The 14,447-nt window shown below is 35.2% G+C and overlaps 2 protein-coding genes across 4 annotated transcripts; one reads left to right on the top strand and one right to left on the bottom strand.

Annotated features, from left to right (window-relative positions):
* Positions 1-1,503: 1,503 nt before the first annotated feature.
* On the bottom strand, positions 1,504-3,388 carry cox17 (cytochrome c oxidase copper chaperone COX17). The gene is made up of 4 exons (XM_084420821.1): positions 3,268-3,388; positions 2,867-2,995; positions 2,311-2,425; positions 1,504-1,688 (listed from the first exon to the last, which is right to left on the bottom strand). Exons 2-3 carry the CDS (start codon positions 2,983-2,985, stop codon positions 2,341-2,343), a joined length of 204 nt encoding a protein of 67 aa, XP_084276947.1. The 5' UTR covers positions 2,986-2,995; positions 3,268-3,388; the 3' UTR covers positions 1,504-1,688; positions 2,311-2,340.
* Positions 3,389-4,791: 1,403 nt separating this feature from the next.
* LOC311298003 (potassium/sodium hyperpolarization-activated cyclic nucleotide-gated channel 1-like) lies at positions 4,792-13,658 on the top strand. Of its 3 annotated transcripts, none has more exons than XM_084420544.1 (11): positions 4,792-8,107; positions 8,508-8,694; positions 8,771-8,875; positions 8,966-9,103; positions 9,260-9,421; positions 10,394-10,487; positions 10,603-10,730; positions 10,817-10,963; positions 11,084-11,321; positions 11,471-11,644; positions 12,737-13,658. In XM_084420544.1, the coding sequence occupies exons 1-10, from the start codon at positions 7,923-7,925 to the stop codon at positions 11,638-11,640; spliced, it is 1,554 nt and encodes a 517-aa protein (XP_084276670.1). In that variant the 5' UTR covers positions 4,792-7,922; the 3' UTR covers positions 11,641-11,644; positions 12,737-13,658. The 3 variants fall into 3 exon arrangements, with proteins under 3 accessions (XP_084276670.1, XP_084276671.1, XP_084276669.1); XM_084420545.1 differs by having other exon boundaries at positions 4,793-8,107; positions 12,897-13,658; XM_084420543.1 differs by having other exon boundaries at positions 4,793-8,107; positions 11,471-13,658.
* The last annotated feature ends 789 nt before the right edge of the window (positions 13,659-14,447 follow it).

Raw genomic sequence — 14,447 nt, 5'->3', positions numbered from 1 at the left:
GCTGTTGTTAGGCATGACACAGAACTGACCTATTGACAATACAGCATGGGCTATTTGCTTATTGAATTGTAATGAATATTGCTTTTATAAAACTATGTAATCTTGTTTCTGCCATGGAGTAAAAAATTATAATTGCGACTATCTAACAGTTGCGAGTTTCTATCCCTAAATTTTTTTTTACTGACTTTATACATAACTCAGGATTGTGAGAAATAGATATAATCTCAGAATTATTAAATAAACTCAGAATTGCGAAATAAACTCAGAATTGCGAGAAAGAATTGAGATATAAGCTTAAGAATTGCCAAAAAAGTCAGATTCGAGAGACAATCTCAGAATTACGAGAAACTCAGAATTGCCAGAAAAAGGTCAGAATTGTGAAATATAAACTTTTTTTATATATATTTTTTTTTTAAGAATTGTGATATAAACTCAGAATTGCAAGAACAATTGTGAAGAATATTGAGACAAACTCAGAATTGCAAGAAATTTCTTGAAGAATATTGAGAAATAAACTTGAGAAATAAAAATTTGAATTGCGAAACTCAGATTTTCGAGAAATAAGTCCAAATTGTGAGATAAAAAGTCGCAATCGCGCTTTTTTTTTATTACGTGGCAAAAACAAGCTTCCATATGTTTCTGCCATGGAATAAAAACAATTAAAAAGGTAGATTTTTTAAAACATAACTAAAATACGCAATGAAATATATATATTGGTTGTTTTGTGCAGCTTAACTACCTGATACAGTTGATAAGAGAGTGTCAAAGCTACTATTCAGAGCTGTCAATTTGACATGTACCCTGCAAGAGAGGCATGCAGATACAGTCAAGCACCATTGAAAGCTATTTGAATGACTGAAATAAACCAGAACGAGCCAACTTACACATTTCACATCTAAAAAATATCAATTATGCATTTGCACATATGCCTATACTGGTATTTAATGAATTAAATAAAATAAAAATTACCATGATCTATATAATTATAAGCAGGACGAATAGTGAAATAAGCAATCGGTTCTTGTGTTTGTGCCAGTGACTAACTATGCTCATGAACTTTGCAAAATCTTTAGGAGAAAACGCAAATTATGAAATGCATTTGCTGGCTTCACACCAGGTGTGCACGCAGAATAAAAGCACCGCTGTGGGTAGACCTCAGATTAGAGTGTGCTGGGAGCAGCAGCTCTATTTTAGGCCTGCGTGCATAGTTAAGTGCAGCTGTCACCAGCCAAACGCTGGTACAGGGAATTCAAAGGCCAACCGAGCAGGACGCCCGAAGGAAGAGTGTTTGTGTGGAACTGCTTGGCCTGAATGGTGTCGAGCAACAGACAATACTTCATCATCAATAATTGTATATGATAAAATAAGCAAATAAACATCTGACACATTAATTAGACTGAATCGTTTAAAATGGGCTTGAAAAGGAAAAAGTCAGCACTGTTATAAGAATGTATGCATATTTCATATAAATAAAAGGACAAAATGAAGATAAAAGAGAATGGCTTAACGTCTTGCATAGGATCTTTATTGACCATAAACGCATGTAAAACACATAAGAAAGAAAGAGAAAGAAAAGACAGACAACATTTCCCTCAGAGGAACAAATTCACCCCGCATGATCTTCACTCCAGTGTAAAAATATAAATAAAAGTGCACACCAGGTCCCATTTCACACAGGCTGACACACACTGCAAAGGGAAAGAAAAGACAATTAGGAAACATACTGTAACTCATTCCTCAAATAAACAATTGTCCCCAAGAACATGAGATACAGAAATGAAGATTGTTTTGAATATTTAAAAACACTAAAATGGAAATTCTGTCATTATTTACTCCCTTCCATGGAAGAGCAAAGGAGAAGTTTAGCAGAATATCAGAGCTGCTGTTTCAAACAAAGACATGAGGACCAGGCAGTCGAGTTCCAAAAAAGCTATATATATAAAATAGTATGCAAGTTTTGCACGATATTCAGAGTCTTCTGTAGCCATATAATAGTTTTGTGCATTTCCTTAGTCTATCTTGACAGCTGTGGTCACCATTCACTTTTATTGAATGGAAGAGAGTAGCTTTGAGAATGTGCTATAAATAATTCCACTGAGGAAGTCATGTAGAAGACATGAGGGAGCGAAAAAGATAATTTGGGGGTGAACCAACCCTTTTCAATTTGCAGAGCATAGAGATATCTGAAAATTGCATTAAGAAGATTTAAGGTTGTGGTGGCCAAAATGTGAGAAAAAAAAATGTAAGAAATATCACTTCTTCGTAAGAGACTGGCAGGACATTGTCACAAGACAGTGAAAATACACTTACCATTCACTCAATTTGAACATGATGGTGGCATTATATCTTAAAACCAAGCGCCCTCATGCACTCCTTGTGTGCTTCGATGAGACCTGTGCAGCTTTCTTCTCCCTTTTCAATTATGCTGCAGTGAAGACAATAAAATGTCATAGCTGCACAGTATCTTGCCAAAATGTACAGGATTAGTTAACCTAAAATATAAATTCGGTCATTATTTACCGACCCTCATGTTGCAACAAACCGGTTTGATGTTCACACACACAAGGAGAAAATTAAGAATTGCATCTGCCACAATACAAGTCAAGAACTAGTTCAGCAGTACTTGAAGTATTATACAAGTATTACTGACTTCTTTTATGGTGATTTGCATTCTTTTCTAAATTTGAAAAACCTGGATTTTCCGTAATTTATTTACTGAGCAGCACAATCCAGTTTCTCTTAGTTTGTGCTTCACAAAGAGTCATGCAGGTTTGGGACAACATGAGAAAGATTATGATAACCGCATTTAATTTTTATTGTGTAATATCCCTTTAAAGCGTGAACTAATAGACTAAAGTTTCCTCACCAGGCATCTCGTGCTTTCTTGGTCTCAGGACACGCACAGCATGGTTTCAGAGGTTTCTTCTGCTCTGTGCCCTCTATTGCTGGTGTAGCCTCCACACTGGCTGCTGACAGGCTAGACATTTCCACTTGTCTGAGAAAAACAAAAGAGCAGGAGACAATGATTTAGTCCAGCTCTAAACTTCACTTTCAACACTACGTATTGTGAACAACCAGCAGCGGGCAGCAAACTAGCCACCATATTACAAGTTACATCATGTCCTCTGCTGTTTAACGACTAAATACAGCTGTTATAACTACCTCGCTGTCAAAGATGCTGTGCCTAATCGGAGGTAACAGATATTCAAATCGTGCTGTCAGGTAAGATCAAATAAAAAAACATTTAACTGAAAAACGTTGACTTACTTAATGTAAATGATGAAGAGACTGATGAGCTCACGTGCGTCCTTTCTTACACAACCTGCTGTTGCTGTCAAATTAATAACAGCACAACCCCGTGAACGCGGAAGTATCCCGTAGCTTCCGGGTTACGGTCTTTCATTAAAACAAACAATAAAACTAATTTAACAACTAAGCCATAGCCATTTATTACCTAAATATGATTTAGCGTTACACATATTAATGACTAGAGCTCAAATGAAACGCGGTTTTAAAAAACAGGGAATAACAACATGCCAATTGCCGAACAATAAACCAAAATAAAGGTCTTGTGCAGAATAAAAGCCATTTAAAGCTAGCCTATTACTTTATTATTTATTTTTATCATAATATTATTTCATAATTTGCTAACATTTCAGTATTATAATTTTTAATATAAAGGAATAAAATATGTAATGGTTTAATTACATTACATTTAATTACAGATCTCATATATAATTTATGTCAGATGGGTATTATAAAAATACTTATATAAAGTATTTGCAGGCAAATCCTCCCAACTTTGCTTGACCTTTTTACAACTTAGTTACAATGCAATATGTTCATACTGATACAGCTTCACGGATGGCTTCTGATATTGATGGAATTTCTTTTTCTGAGAATTCTTTCAGGTTTCGTGTAAGGGTTAAGGCGCTTTATTTACATTGCAAAAATACAAGAAAACACTCAACCCATGTGCTCAACAAAAGACAAAACCTGTAGTATGAATGTCCATTCCCTGACACTGAAACGAAACAATGCATTTAGCAGATGAGAGAGTAGGCCTAAGTGAAGCTGCACTCTCACACAAGGACAGGAAAATACAGGAGTGACAGAACCCTGACAAACTCTGTGACAAAGCTGTGGCGAATTTATTCTTAAAGGGATAGTTCACCCAAAAATGAAAATTCTATCATCGTTTACTCACCCTCAGGTTGTTCCAAACCTGTATGAGTTTCTTTGTTCTGCTGAACACAAAGGAAGATATTTGGAAGAATGTTTGTAACCAAACAGATCTCGGTCCCCATTGACTACCATAGTATATATTTTTTCCTACTATGGAAGTCAATGGGGACCGAGATCTGTTTGATTACAAACATTCTTCCAAATATCTTCCTTTGTGTTCAGCAGAACAAAGAAACTCATACAGGTTTGGAACAACTTGAGGGTGAGTAAATGATGACAGAATTTTCATTTTTGGGTGAACTATCCCTTTAACTTCATGTTTATTCAGCACAAACGCACTATATTGGCCTGTGTTGTTTTCAAGAACTGCTCAAAAGTTATTTGACTCTAAACCTGTTTCACACTTTACACATTCAGCAAACGAGCGGAACTACAAAAGAAATGCAACTTCTAGAGATTGTTTCTAAAGTGTAAAAGAGATACATCTCTATACAGATAGCAGGTTTTTACTACATTAGTATTTCCTTTGATTTTCACCTTAAATTTAAAAAATGGTTATTAATCACCTTAAATCCTCTCAAATAGTCGAAAAAGTGACCATATCACCCCAATTCTGAGGTCTCTTCATTGGTTACCCGTTAATCTCAGAATCGATTTTAAAATCCTTTTATTTGTATATAAATCTTTATGTAGCAAAGCACCAAGCTACCTATCTGAATTGTTACAACCATACACCCCATTAAGAAGTCTGAGATCGAGTGATAAGAACCTGTTACTAGTCCCACATTCCAGACTGAAACGCAGAGGTGATCGAGCTTTCGCTGTGGTTGGGCCTCGGCTGTGGAACAATTTGCCCTTAGCAGTTAGGATAGCCCCTTCCGTGATTTCTTTTAAGTCACTTTTAAAAACGCACTTGTTTTCCTTAGCCTATAATTAAGGATGGTTAGATTTACTATATATATATATATATTTTTTTTTTTCTCTTTCCCTAAGTCTAATACTGCCATTTCTGTTTTTATTATTGATGTGTCTGAAACCGTTTTGCCATATTTGTTTTCTTATTTCTTATTTTTTTATTTTATTTTTTTTTATCTTTGAAGTTCGACAATGCTTTTGCTATTCCTGCATAAGGCTGCTGTATCTGGGCTGTGCTCTCATGTATGGTTCTATTGTTTTAATCTTGTAGTTCTGTAAAGCACTTTGGTCAGTCAGTGGCTGTTATAAAATGTGCTATATAAATAAAACGAACTTGAACTTGAACTTATCTGGAGTGAGCTTTTGATGACAGATTTATTGTCTTAATGTATTTTACATGAGGTGGATATTGGATAATAAAAATACATGATTACAGAACCCAATTCTGAAACAGAACTCAAAAGTGTAGCAAAACCAGTGATGTTTTGAATGTGTCACTAAGTTTGCAACTTGCGTCAAGTCTGACAGATGTACTTTTTAGATGTGCGCTGTACAGCTTATCTAGCAAAATATTGTGTTTATAACACAAAATAAAATGTCTGTATTGCATTTTCTCTGCATTTTCTGCTAAGTTCAGCATGATATGAGCAGCAGAAATAGAACTTTTCAATCATGACGTGAATTTGTAGGCCAACAGAGAACGCTAACGCAGCATGGGTTCCCTCAGGAATTTCTGCTGGGTGTTTAGTATATTTTTGTTTGTATGTCGTACTTAATTTATGAGTAACATTTTTTCCTTTTTTTTTTGCAAAGCTATACCTCAAACGTGACATTTGAAAGGGTGTCCGATTAATTACATATAATCAGATGTGTAATTAATCAGACAGCATTGTGCTTTTGTAGCAACATAACAGTTTCAAAACCGTTGAGTTATGACCATGTATAATTTATATAGTTGTAATGTAGTGTAGTTCCTTTTCAGACATGTTTCCATTATAGGCCTACATATATCAGCTACCTACATTATATATAATTTTATATGTTTTAAAGTCATTTGGCAAATTGGTTATTAATGATAATAATAATTATATTAGATATAAAGATAAAATTGTTGAATGGATGCATCGTTTAGTATTTTAAATAGACAGAAGCTTCACAGATGAACCAGTTACTGATTTGATGAATTTATTGACCCACTATAACTGAATGCAATGTGATAGAGTACAACAAATGAATGTAGTTTAGGTGTTTGTTGCCTTCTGAGAATGTAAGATCAGTTACCTGTTACATTACTTGAATACCACTTTGAAATTCAACACTGTATTGTGACTCTCATAAACATAGCCTGCCAGTGCAACACAATACTGTATTCATTTTAACGGAGATCTAGTGAGCTCCACCATTGCTATGTGGAAAGCTGAAGGTGTCTGTTTTTGATGTAAGCACATCCTCTGCAAAAACACAGACCAGTTTTCCCAGATGTACCTATGTTAACAACAAAAGCACAGACCAGTTTTCCCAGATGTACCTATGTTAACCCTTAAACGCATACCTAGTGTCCCGGGAGTATTCCTCTTAGTATTCTTCAATCAATTCATTAAACAATATAACACGAAAAAATAATACAATAAAAGAATGCCTGTTTTCCCATTCAATTAAGTAAGTGCAATTCACCTTTATTCCACAAGGTGTCTGATACACAAGGATGAAGTGACAGTTCACTCATAGTTACCGTAGGTGAAAAACAAAAGAATAGGAAGTATCATCAGCTAAACTTGAAATGGCTCAGCGATTTACTGCAGAGCAAGTAGGCCTACTGAACGTAATCAGATATTAGTGTCACTGTCACTTGATGGCTGATCTGGCTGATCTGGTGAAAAAGCTGTCATCAAAATATTGATTTTGAAGATTTTGAAAATGATAGTTTTTAGAATATGTTTGTTTGAGGTCGCGAATAGGAGCCAGATGGGAAATGAGCTCTGACGAGGACAGTGATGGTATAAAACATATACTCAAACGAAACCCTGCCATGCTACAAAAGGTAACAAAATATGTTTTCTTCTGTATAGGCTAATTGTTACTCAGAGTTGGTAGTCTGGTAGAGATCCATCCGTGTTAGATAGGCTATAGATCCGGGTCGCTAAAGACCCGAATATGTAATAATGATTGGCAAAAAATTCATGAATTTAAGGGTTAATCTCTGATTTCTTATAAAGCATAAATGTCTGCAAAAAAAGAAAAGAAAAAAAAGAGATAAACCTGTATTCTGTCTCTTTTTGGAATAGCAAAATTCTCTGTGCACTTTTATGTGCTCATTAGAAAGAATCTCTTTGTGTCAGTACAGTCATTACACACAATGAGAGTGTAAGTAATTCTATCTCCTCCCATTGTCCGGTTCAATCGGAACCATCTGTCTGGTTCAGATGACAATAGCCTACTTGTGATATTCAAAACCACCTTGTGTCAAAGAACCGCCCCACAGTCCAGATGAGCTGAGCTGATGTGAGCGCGAGGCAGAGATACTGAATAGTTGATGAGACAATAGTTAGTTTGACAGGGGGGGAAGAATGGAAAGTCTGGAACTTATCTCCTTCAACATTCTGGATCGAGCCAGAAAAACTGTGATGGAAAATTACTCTGTGACTGTGCATGTGCGTGCGTGAGAGAGAGAAAGAAAGAAAGGGAGCGAGCTTGAAGGCGAAGAAGAAAAGTGGATAATATGGTCAGCATAAAAGAAAGTCCAGAAATAAAGTTGTCACAGAGGCTCGGTGAGAGATGTTAGAGGAGCTTCGGTGATTACGGTGCTTAGTCAGGGTCTGAAAATGCAGCGTTTCGCACCTGAGAATCACAGGCGCTTCTTCAGATGGAATGGGTGGAAAAACCTCCTGCTGCCTCAGCTCAACAGACGCTCGCTGTACGTCTACGGCAGTGAGGTGGCCGTGGAGAAGGAGCGCAATAGACAGAAAGAGGGAGACGTGATCGTCATCCATCCCTTCAGTCGTATAAGGTAATGTGCACGTACCATTTTTGGTTCCCCAGAGAACCTTTCAGTGAACACTTAGCAAAGGAACCTTAGTGTGAAGAACATTATAGTGATTTAAATAACCTTTATAAAGAACATTTTGTGGCATGAAAAGATGTACATGTATGTTTAAGGTTCTTCATTTAACCACCGATGCAAAGAAAAAAGAAAAAGAAAAAACCTTTAATACTCCGAAGAGTGTATGTGTTTAATGGGCTAATAAATGTTTAATAAAATAAAATAAAATAAAATATACTGAGTTTTGAAAAAGTAAAACCACATGAAATGCCATGCAAAAAAAAAAAAAAAAAAAAAAGAAAAGAAAAAAATGCCATGCAGCTCAAAAAAAAAAAAATGTATCTCTTTTTTTTTCTTATTTATACAGGAGTTACTACATCATGTGTATGGTGGCCATAACATTTCTGAATCTAATTGGGATCCCAATGGAGATTGCCTTTCTAGATGGGAACAGTGGAGTAGGTTGGGAGGGTTTTAATGTGTTCTCAGACACTCTATTCCTGATTGACGTTGGGCTTAACTTTCGCATGGGGATCATTAATGAGGACAGCGATGTAAGGATTGGCCCTAGACTTTACATATATCACATTGCTTAAACGTATCCAATGAATCATTCTGTATGTTACACAGGGAGCCATTCTGGACTTGAAAAGCATTCGACAACGGTATCTAAAGAGCTGGTTTATACCTGATATGGTGGCAGCATTTCCAGTTGGTTACATCCTACTTATTGCGGTAATGTGTCTTTTTCTACAATCCTTTGACTGTATTGAAATGACATCGCTTCATCTGGAAAACTTGTGTCTTGTGCCCTTTTCATGACAGGATCTACAATACCATGGTGACTCTCCCTCATCCAGAGCCAGCAAAATGATGCGCATCTTGATGTTTGTGAGAATCCTCAGTCTTGTCCGCCTGCTGCGTGTGTCAAGGCTAGTTAGGTTTTTCAATGAGGTGGAGAGAGTAAGTAATGAATAGCTTGACCATGTGAAACTGATCTCATCTGAACAAAACTGAATTGTTTATAGTGTACGTGCAAATAGGAAGTCATCTTTCAGAAAGTGTTTTTATTTCTTTAAATAATGCCTTTGATTTTTATATTGAATCTCTGCCCCATAGGTTTCAAATGCCAACTTGGAGGTGATGAGGGTATTCCTAAGAATCTTGTCATTATTTATGATGATATTCCTGCTGTGCCACTGGAATGGCTGTATTCAGTATTTCGTACCTATGCTTGAGGAATTTCCCTCAGACTGCTGGGTTAGAAGAGAGAATCTAATGGTATGTATCTATGTGGTATGATACAGTATGAGAATATAATTGAATTTGAAAATTGAACTTACAAGCCCTGGAAAAGTCATGGAAATTAATAACATTTTATAGTCATGAAAAGTTTAATTGTGAAACATATAAATACAATTCTAGATATGTTCTAGAAAGTATTTCAATGTTTCCAGATATGCTTTAGAGAAATCTCTTAAAATGTTTTTTAAACATTATTGGTAATGTTGCTGCAATTAGTTATAACAACTCAAAATTTGTTGCGATAACTTAAATATCCAACTTAACTAAACTAAAGTTGCCTAAACTTAACATTTTAACTCAAGCACGAACACATACTTTTTTAAGTTGAAACAACACAATATTTATTTTTCTTATGTTGAATTTTAAGTTGTGATAAATAATCACAGCAATAATTTTTCACAGTGTACATTATCCTGCGTTTTATATGGCTATTGCATACCAAAATGCATAAATGTGTCAATATGAAGTATTGATTTGTGTTGAAATTATATTATAATCTTTCCTCTTTAAAGCTGAATGCTGCAATAATTTTACAGTAATATTAATACTGAGGTCATCGATAACGGAGTTCGTGCTTTGATACACTAAAAAATAAAAGTTTCAAAGTGGGGATTTCACAGCGGTACCATAGAAAACCATTTTTGGTTCCCCAACAAACCTTTTAGTGAACAGTTCTTAACCTTTTTTTTCCGTATAATGTGAAGAACATTTAAAAAAATCTAAAGAACCCTTTACCAATATAAAGAACCTTTTGTGGAATGGAAGAGTTCCATGAGCCTTTAAAATGGCTCTCCTGGAACCAAAAGCATATACTGTGATTGACTGATAAGAACAAGGTATTACAGAGAGCCATACGGTGTATGTGATATTATTTTAGAGCTGTTTTGTGGTTTTAGTGGATAGAATGAATGCATTAATGTCAACTTTTTGTTTTGTGTCATTTTTCAGAACGCCACAGTGGGAGAGAAGTACTCCTTTGGAGTCTTTCGGGCACTCTCTCATATGACTGCAATATCATATGGTTCCTCTGATACACCCACAAGCAAGGAGTATACTTTTGATCAGCCGATTTAGCAATATGCTAATTTTATCATTCAACAATCACAATGAACAATTGATACTTCTTTTAATGCCTGAAGTTTTGTTTTGTTTTTTAGATGAGGTTGAGCTGTGGATTGTCATGACTAGCATTGTGTCTGGAGCCATCATGTACACAGTGATGGTTGCCAACACTGCTGCTATGATGTCTGATGTGGACATAACAGCAAGAGCGTACAAGAACAAGGTGCAAGAAAAACAAATACCTTGATAAAGCAACATATTAGATGGTTATCGTGTATGCCATCTTCTTATTTGCTTGTTTTTACATAGATAAACCATCTGGAAGATTATATGACTTTCATGAAGCTTCCCAAAGCCCTTCGTATGCGCATCAACAACTACTATCAGGCTCGCTATGGAGGGAAATGGTATGATGAGAAGGATGTCCTGAAGTGGGTGTCCTCATCTCTCAGAGAGGTGCTGCTCACTGTTGGAATTCATACTCATAGAAGTGATTAATTAAAACTAGCTTGCTTATGTTATTAATATAAAAACAGTGTCTTTATGATTTAATGATGATTTGGATGGTTTTATTAGGAAATTCTGCTGACCATGTGCTCGGACCACGTGAGAAAAGTTCCCATTTTCCGGAACCGTGACATAAACTTCATCAATGCCATTCTTCTGGAGCTGCTGTATGAGGTCTTCCAGGCGGGTGACATCATCATCCAGCAGAACGCTCCTGGTGACCGCATGTTCTTCATCGAGCACGGGCAGGTCCTTGTGGAGAATGAGTTTTTCCAGAGGGAACTGTGTGATGGAGACTACTTTGGAGGTTTGACTCGATATATATAAAAATCTTTGCAGTATCTGTTTAGATGATGTACTGTATTCTGTGTTGTAATATAGTCAATGACTTGAAACAGACTCATTGGTAAGATGTTCATTTTAATGTTAAATAATTTCTGTCCTTGCCTTTTCCAGACTCATGTCTCCTAACAAGAGGAAGGCGTTTGGACACAGTACAAGCTCTGACTATCTGTCAGCTCTTTTCCTTGTCAGTGGACACCTTTCATTGTGTTCTGGAGGACTATCCAGACATCAAGAGAGACCTGGAGACATCTCAACAGGATAAAGACATTTTGTTATGTTGAGAAAGTAAGTTAGTGCTGTTAATTTAAATAATGACACATTTTAGAGCACAAGTAACTTTGTAGCTGATTTAACAGATGCTGGTAACATGGGATAAGATGACCCCCCCCCCCCCCCCCCCCCCCCACCTAAATGTTTCCTCCTGACCATATAGATGACACAAAATCTCATCTCAGGACTTTTGATGAATGGATATGCTATTTATAATTTTGTCATTTCATCTACATATCAACATTTGTGAGATTTAGTCAGCCGAAACAGTTTTGAGGTTCATAGATCTAATTTTGTGTCTCTGGAAAATAATGATGTATGACATTTTATCATATTGAATATCAAAGTTTTTTTGTGTCTATTTGTTAATGAGGGGTTTGTGGACACATACATATTTTTAGATTTGTGGGGTAAAAGTTAAAGATTTTATTTTGAAGTAAAAATATCAAATTAGACCCTTGAGGTATGATGAAATAATAGATGATTCAATTAAAATATGGGTAATTAAAAATGTAAATATTTATATGCCTGTACATAAATCATAGAATAATTTTACCTTTCCGATAAATCTATTTTACTGGGATTCTGCTTGGTCTGTCACTGGTTATTCAATTATTATCAACTAATTTGTCCCAAAAAAAAAATCGATATAGTATAGTTGATTTAGTATTTTACAATAATGATACTTTAGATATGTAAATATATCAGCTCTATACAAATAAATATGAATTAAATTGAATTAAAAAGTCATTTATAATTTATAAATAATGTTTCTTACTCCAGTAACATTTCATCTATCAATTTTGACCATCTTACCCCTCTTTTATTTTACATTTTGTGCTATAACAACTAAATTAAGAAATGTTTTTATTTATTTCCTATAATACTGTTTAAAAGGAAATCCACATTGTTCTTAAGGGGGCATCTTCCCACATATATGCATACTGTATACTAAGTTTGGGGTTGGGAAGCTTTGTTAGTGTTTATGTATTGTTCCAGTCTTCAATGTTACATGATACTTGATACATGATACCTGCAGCTTCCTCAGCAAATTTGCCAGATTAAGCTTTGCTTTACTTATTGGATCCTCTCTCTGTATCGGCATAGATTTCTGGGTGTGGTTTGTGAATATTCTATTCCAGCTGGTGGACAAGCGTTTGGAAAATAGGCTTTGTCCAGTGAATAAGGTGTAACTCAGCATCACACAACCACACTGGAATGCAGTTTCTCTGAGAATACTGATAGGAGGATATTCGACTGTTTGTAGGTCTCCTTCTCCAGCTCAGCTCCTCCCTCCTGGCTTCTGCTGCCATAGACTATCACTTTCCAAGTGCCCACAGCAGGATGCACTGTCTCTGCCTCTTTAAGTCTTCCTCAGCCTGTTCTCTGAGGTATCCAGAACAGCGCCCACCGGTGACCTTCATTTCAGTCAGATTAGCTTTCAGCCTACACTCAGCTAATTTTGTACATGTTTAAATGTCCCACAAAAGTCAGCGCAGATAATGCACAAATTTGGTCAGGGCCTAGAAGTAATCCTCCATATTTTACATTTAATATATATATATATAAATTAGCTAAAAATGTCATTAAATTATCCAAAAAGGAGAAAATAGCTGAATCTTTTTTTTAAACCTTTTTTCAAAAAGGTCAGATGTTTATAAAAGTTGTATAAAAAAAAAAAAAAAAAGATGTAGGCTAAACAGGGAACTCTGTCATTACATGTTTTTTTCTTATTTATTTTTTTCTGACATTTTTTGTTGTTGTGAAGATCACATTATATTTTTACTTCTCTCAATACAAAATATATATATATATATTCTACCATATTTAAATCAGGTCCATAAATCAACAAAGACAGCAGTTTGATAACAGTTAGTCAATATATGCATTCAGAAATCTCTGTGGGCATTCAAAGAGAAAGTTTCATTAGTCATGTATGTATTAAAGTTACTCACACAGATTTAGAGGAACAAGTATTAAAGTTTAGAAGTTTCTCTTCTGTAAAGGAAATATAAAACATGAATTAATAAAGAACATAAAGACTTTTTAAAACATGAATTAGTTGTCCCTGAGTTTTTTCCACATCAAAATGATTTAGAATGCAATCAATACATTTTTCATGGTGTGTAGATGTTCAATTATTTAATTTGACCTCTATTTATTACAAGTGCTTTTTAAATAAATGGAAAGACTCAGTTCATTTAGTAATTATAATCCAGATGAACAGCAAATGTAATTTAAAAGAATGAGGTGTCCAGAAATTAAACAAAGCATACAGAACACTGAGGAGATATCCTGTCATGACTATTGTGTTAATGTAGGGGGGAATAAAGGCGCTGAAGCTCCTGTATTTGAAGTCTGGCCTGGGGCACATTAAAAGGATGAATGAAACTAAACGGTTTGTGCATCCAGTGTTAACTGAGGATTAGGTCATTGGTTACACAATAATATATCAAAAAATCATAAATCTGTAGACAAAAAGCGTTTATTGCAGTTACGCAATTATAAGCCTAAATGAAAACTATGAATTTGTTTGTTTTTTGGGAACTATATTTTCAATTAAGTTAATAGAAAGATAAAGGCATGTGGATCAACGTTGATCTGTTAACCACACTAGCAAAAATAAATATGCTGACCAGACAGTTGAAGACTTCCATAGTAGAAAAAAAAAAAAAGTCAATGGGTGCCTTCAATTATCGGATTATACCTGCATTCTTCAAAATATCTTCTTTTGTTTTCAACAGAACAAAGAAACTCATGCAGATTTGGAACATCTTGAGGGTGAGAGTGAGACAAAGTAATGACAAAATTTTCACTT

Source organism: Rutilus rutilus (assembly GCF_951802725.1).
Source record: "Rutilus rutilus genome assembly, chromosome: 10".
Classification (NCBI taxonomy): Eukaryota; Metazoa; Chordata; class Actinopteri; order Cypriniformes; family Leuciscidae; genus Rutilus; species Rutilus rutilus.
This window is presented reverse-complemented; position numbering and strand designations above follow the sequence as displayed.

Coding starts and splice junctions, on each gene's coding strand:
- cox17 (XM_084420821.1), bottom strand. CDS start 2,985: ATGTCTAGCCTGTCAGCAGCCAGTGTGGAGGCTACACCAGCAATAGAG. Junction 2,426..2,866: donor AAGAAAGCACGAGATGCCTG/GTGAGGAAACTT, acceptor TCTTCACTGCAG/CATAATTGAAAAGGGAGAAG.
- LOC311298003 (XM_084420544.1), top strand. CDS start 7,923: ATGCAGCGTTTCGCACCTGAGAATCACAGGCGCTTCTTCAGATGGAAT. Junction 8,108..8,507: donor CATCCCTTCAGTCGTATAAG/GTAATGTGCACG, acceptor TTATTTATACAG/GAGTTACTACATCATGTGTA. Junction 10,488..10,602: donor TTCCTCTGATACACCCACAA/GCAAGGAGTATA, acceptor TTTGTTTTTTAG/ATGAGGTTGAGCTGTGGATT.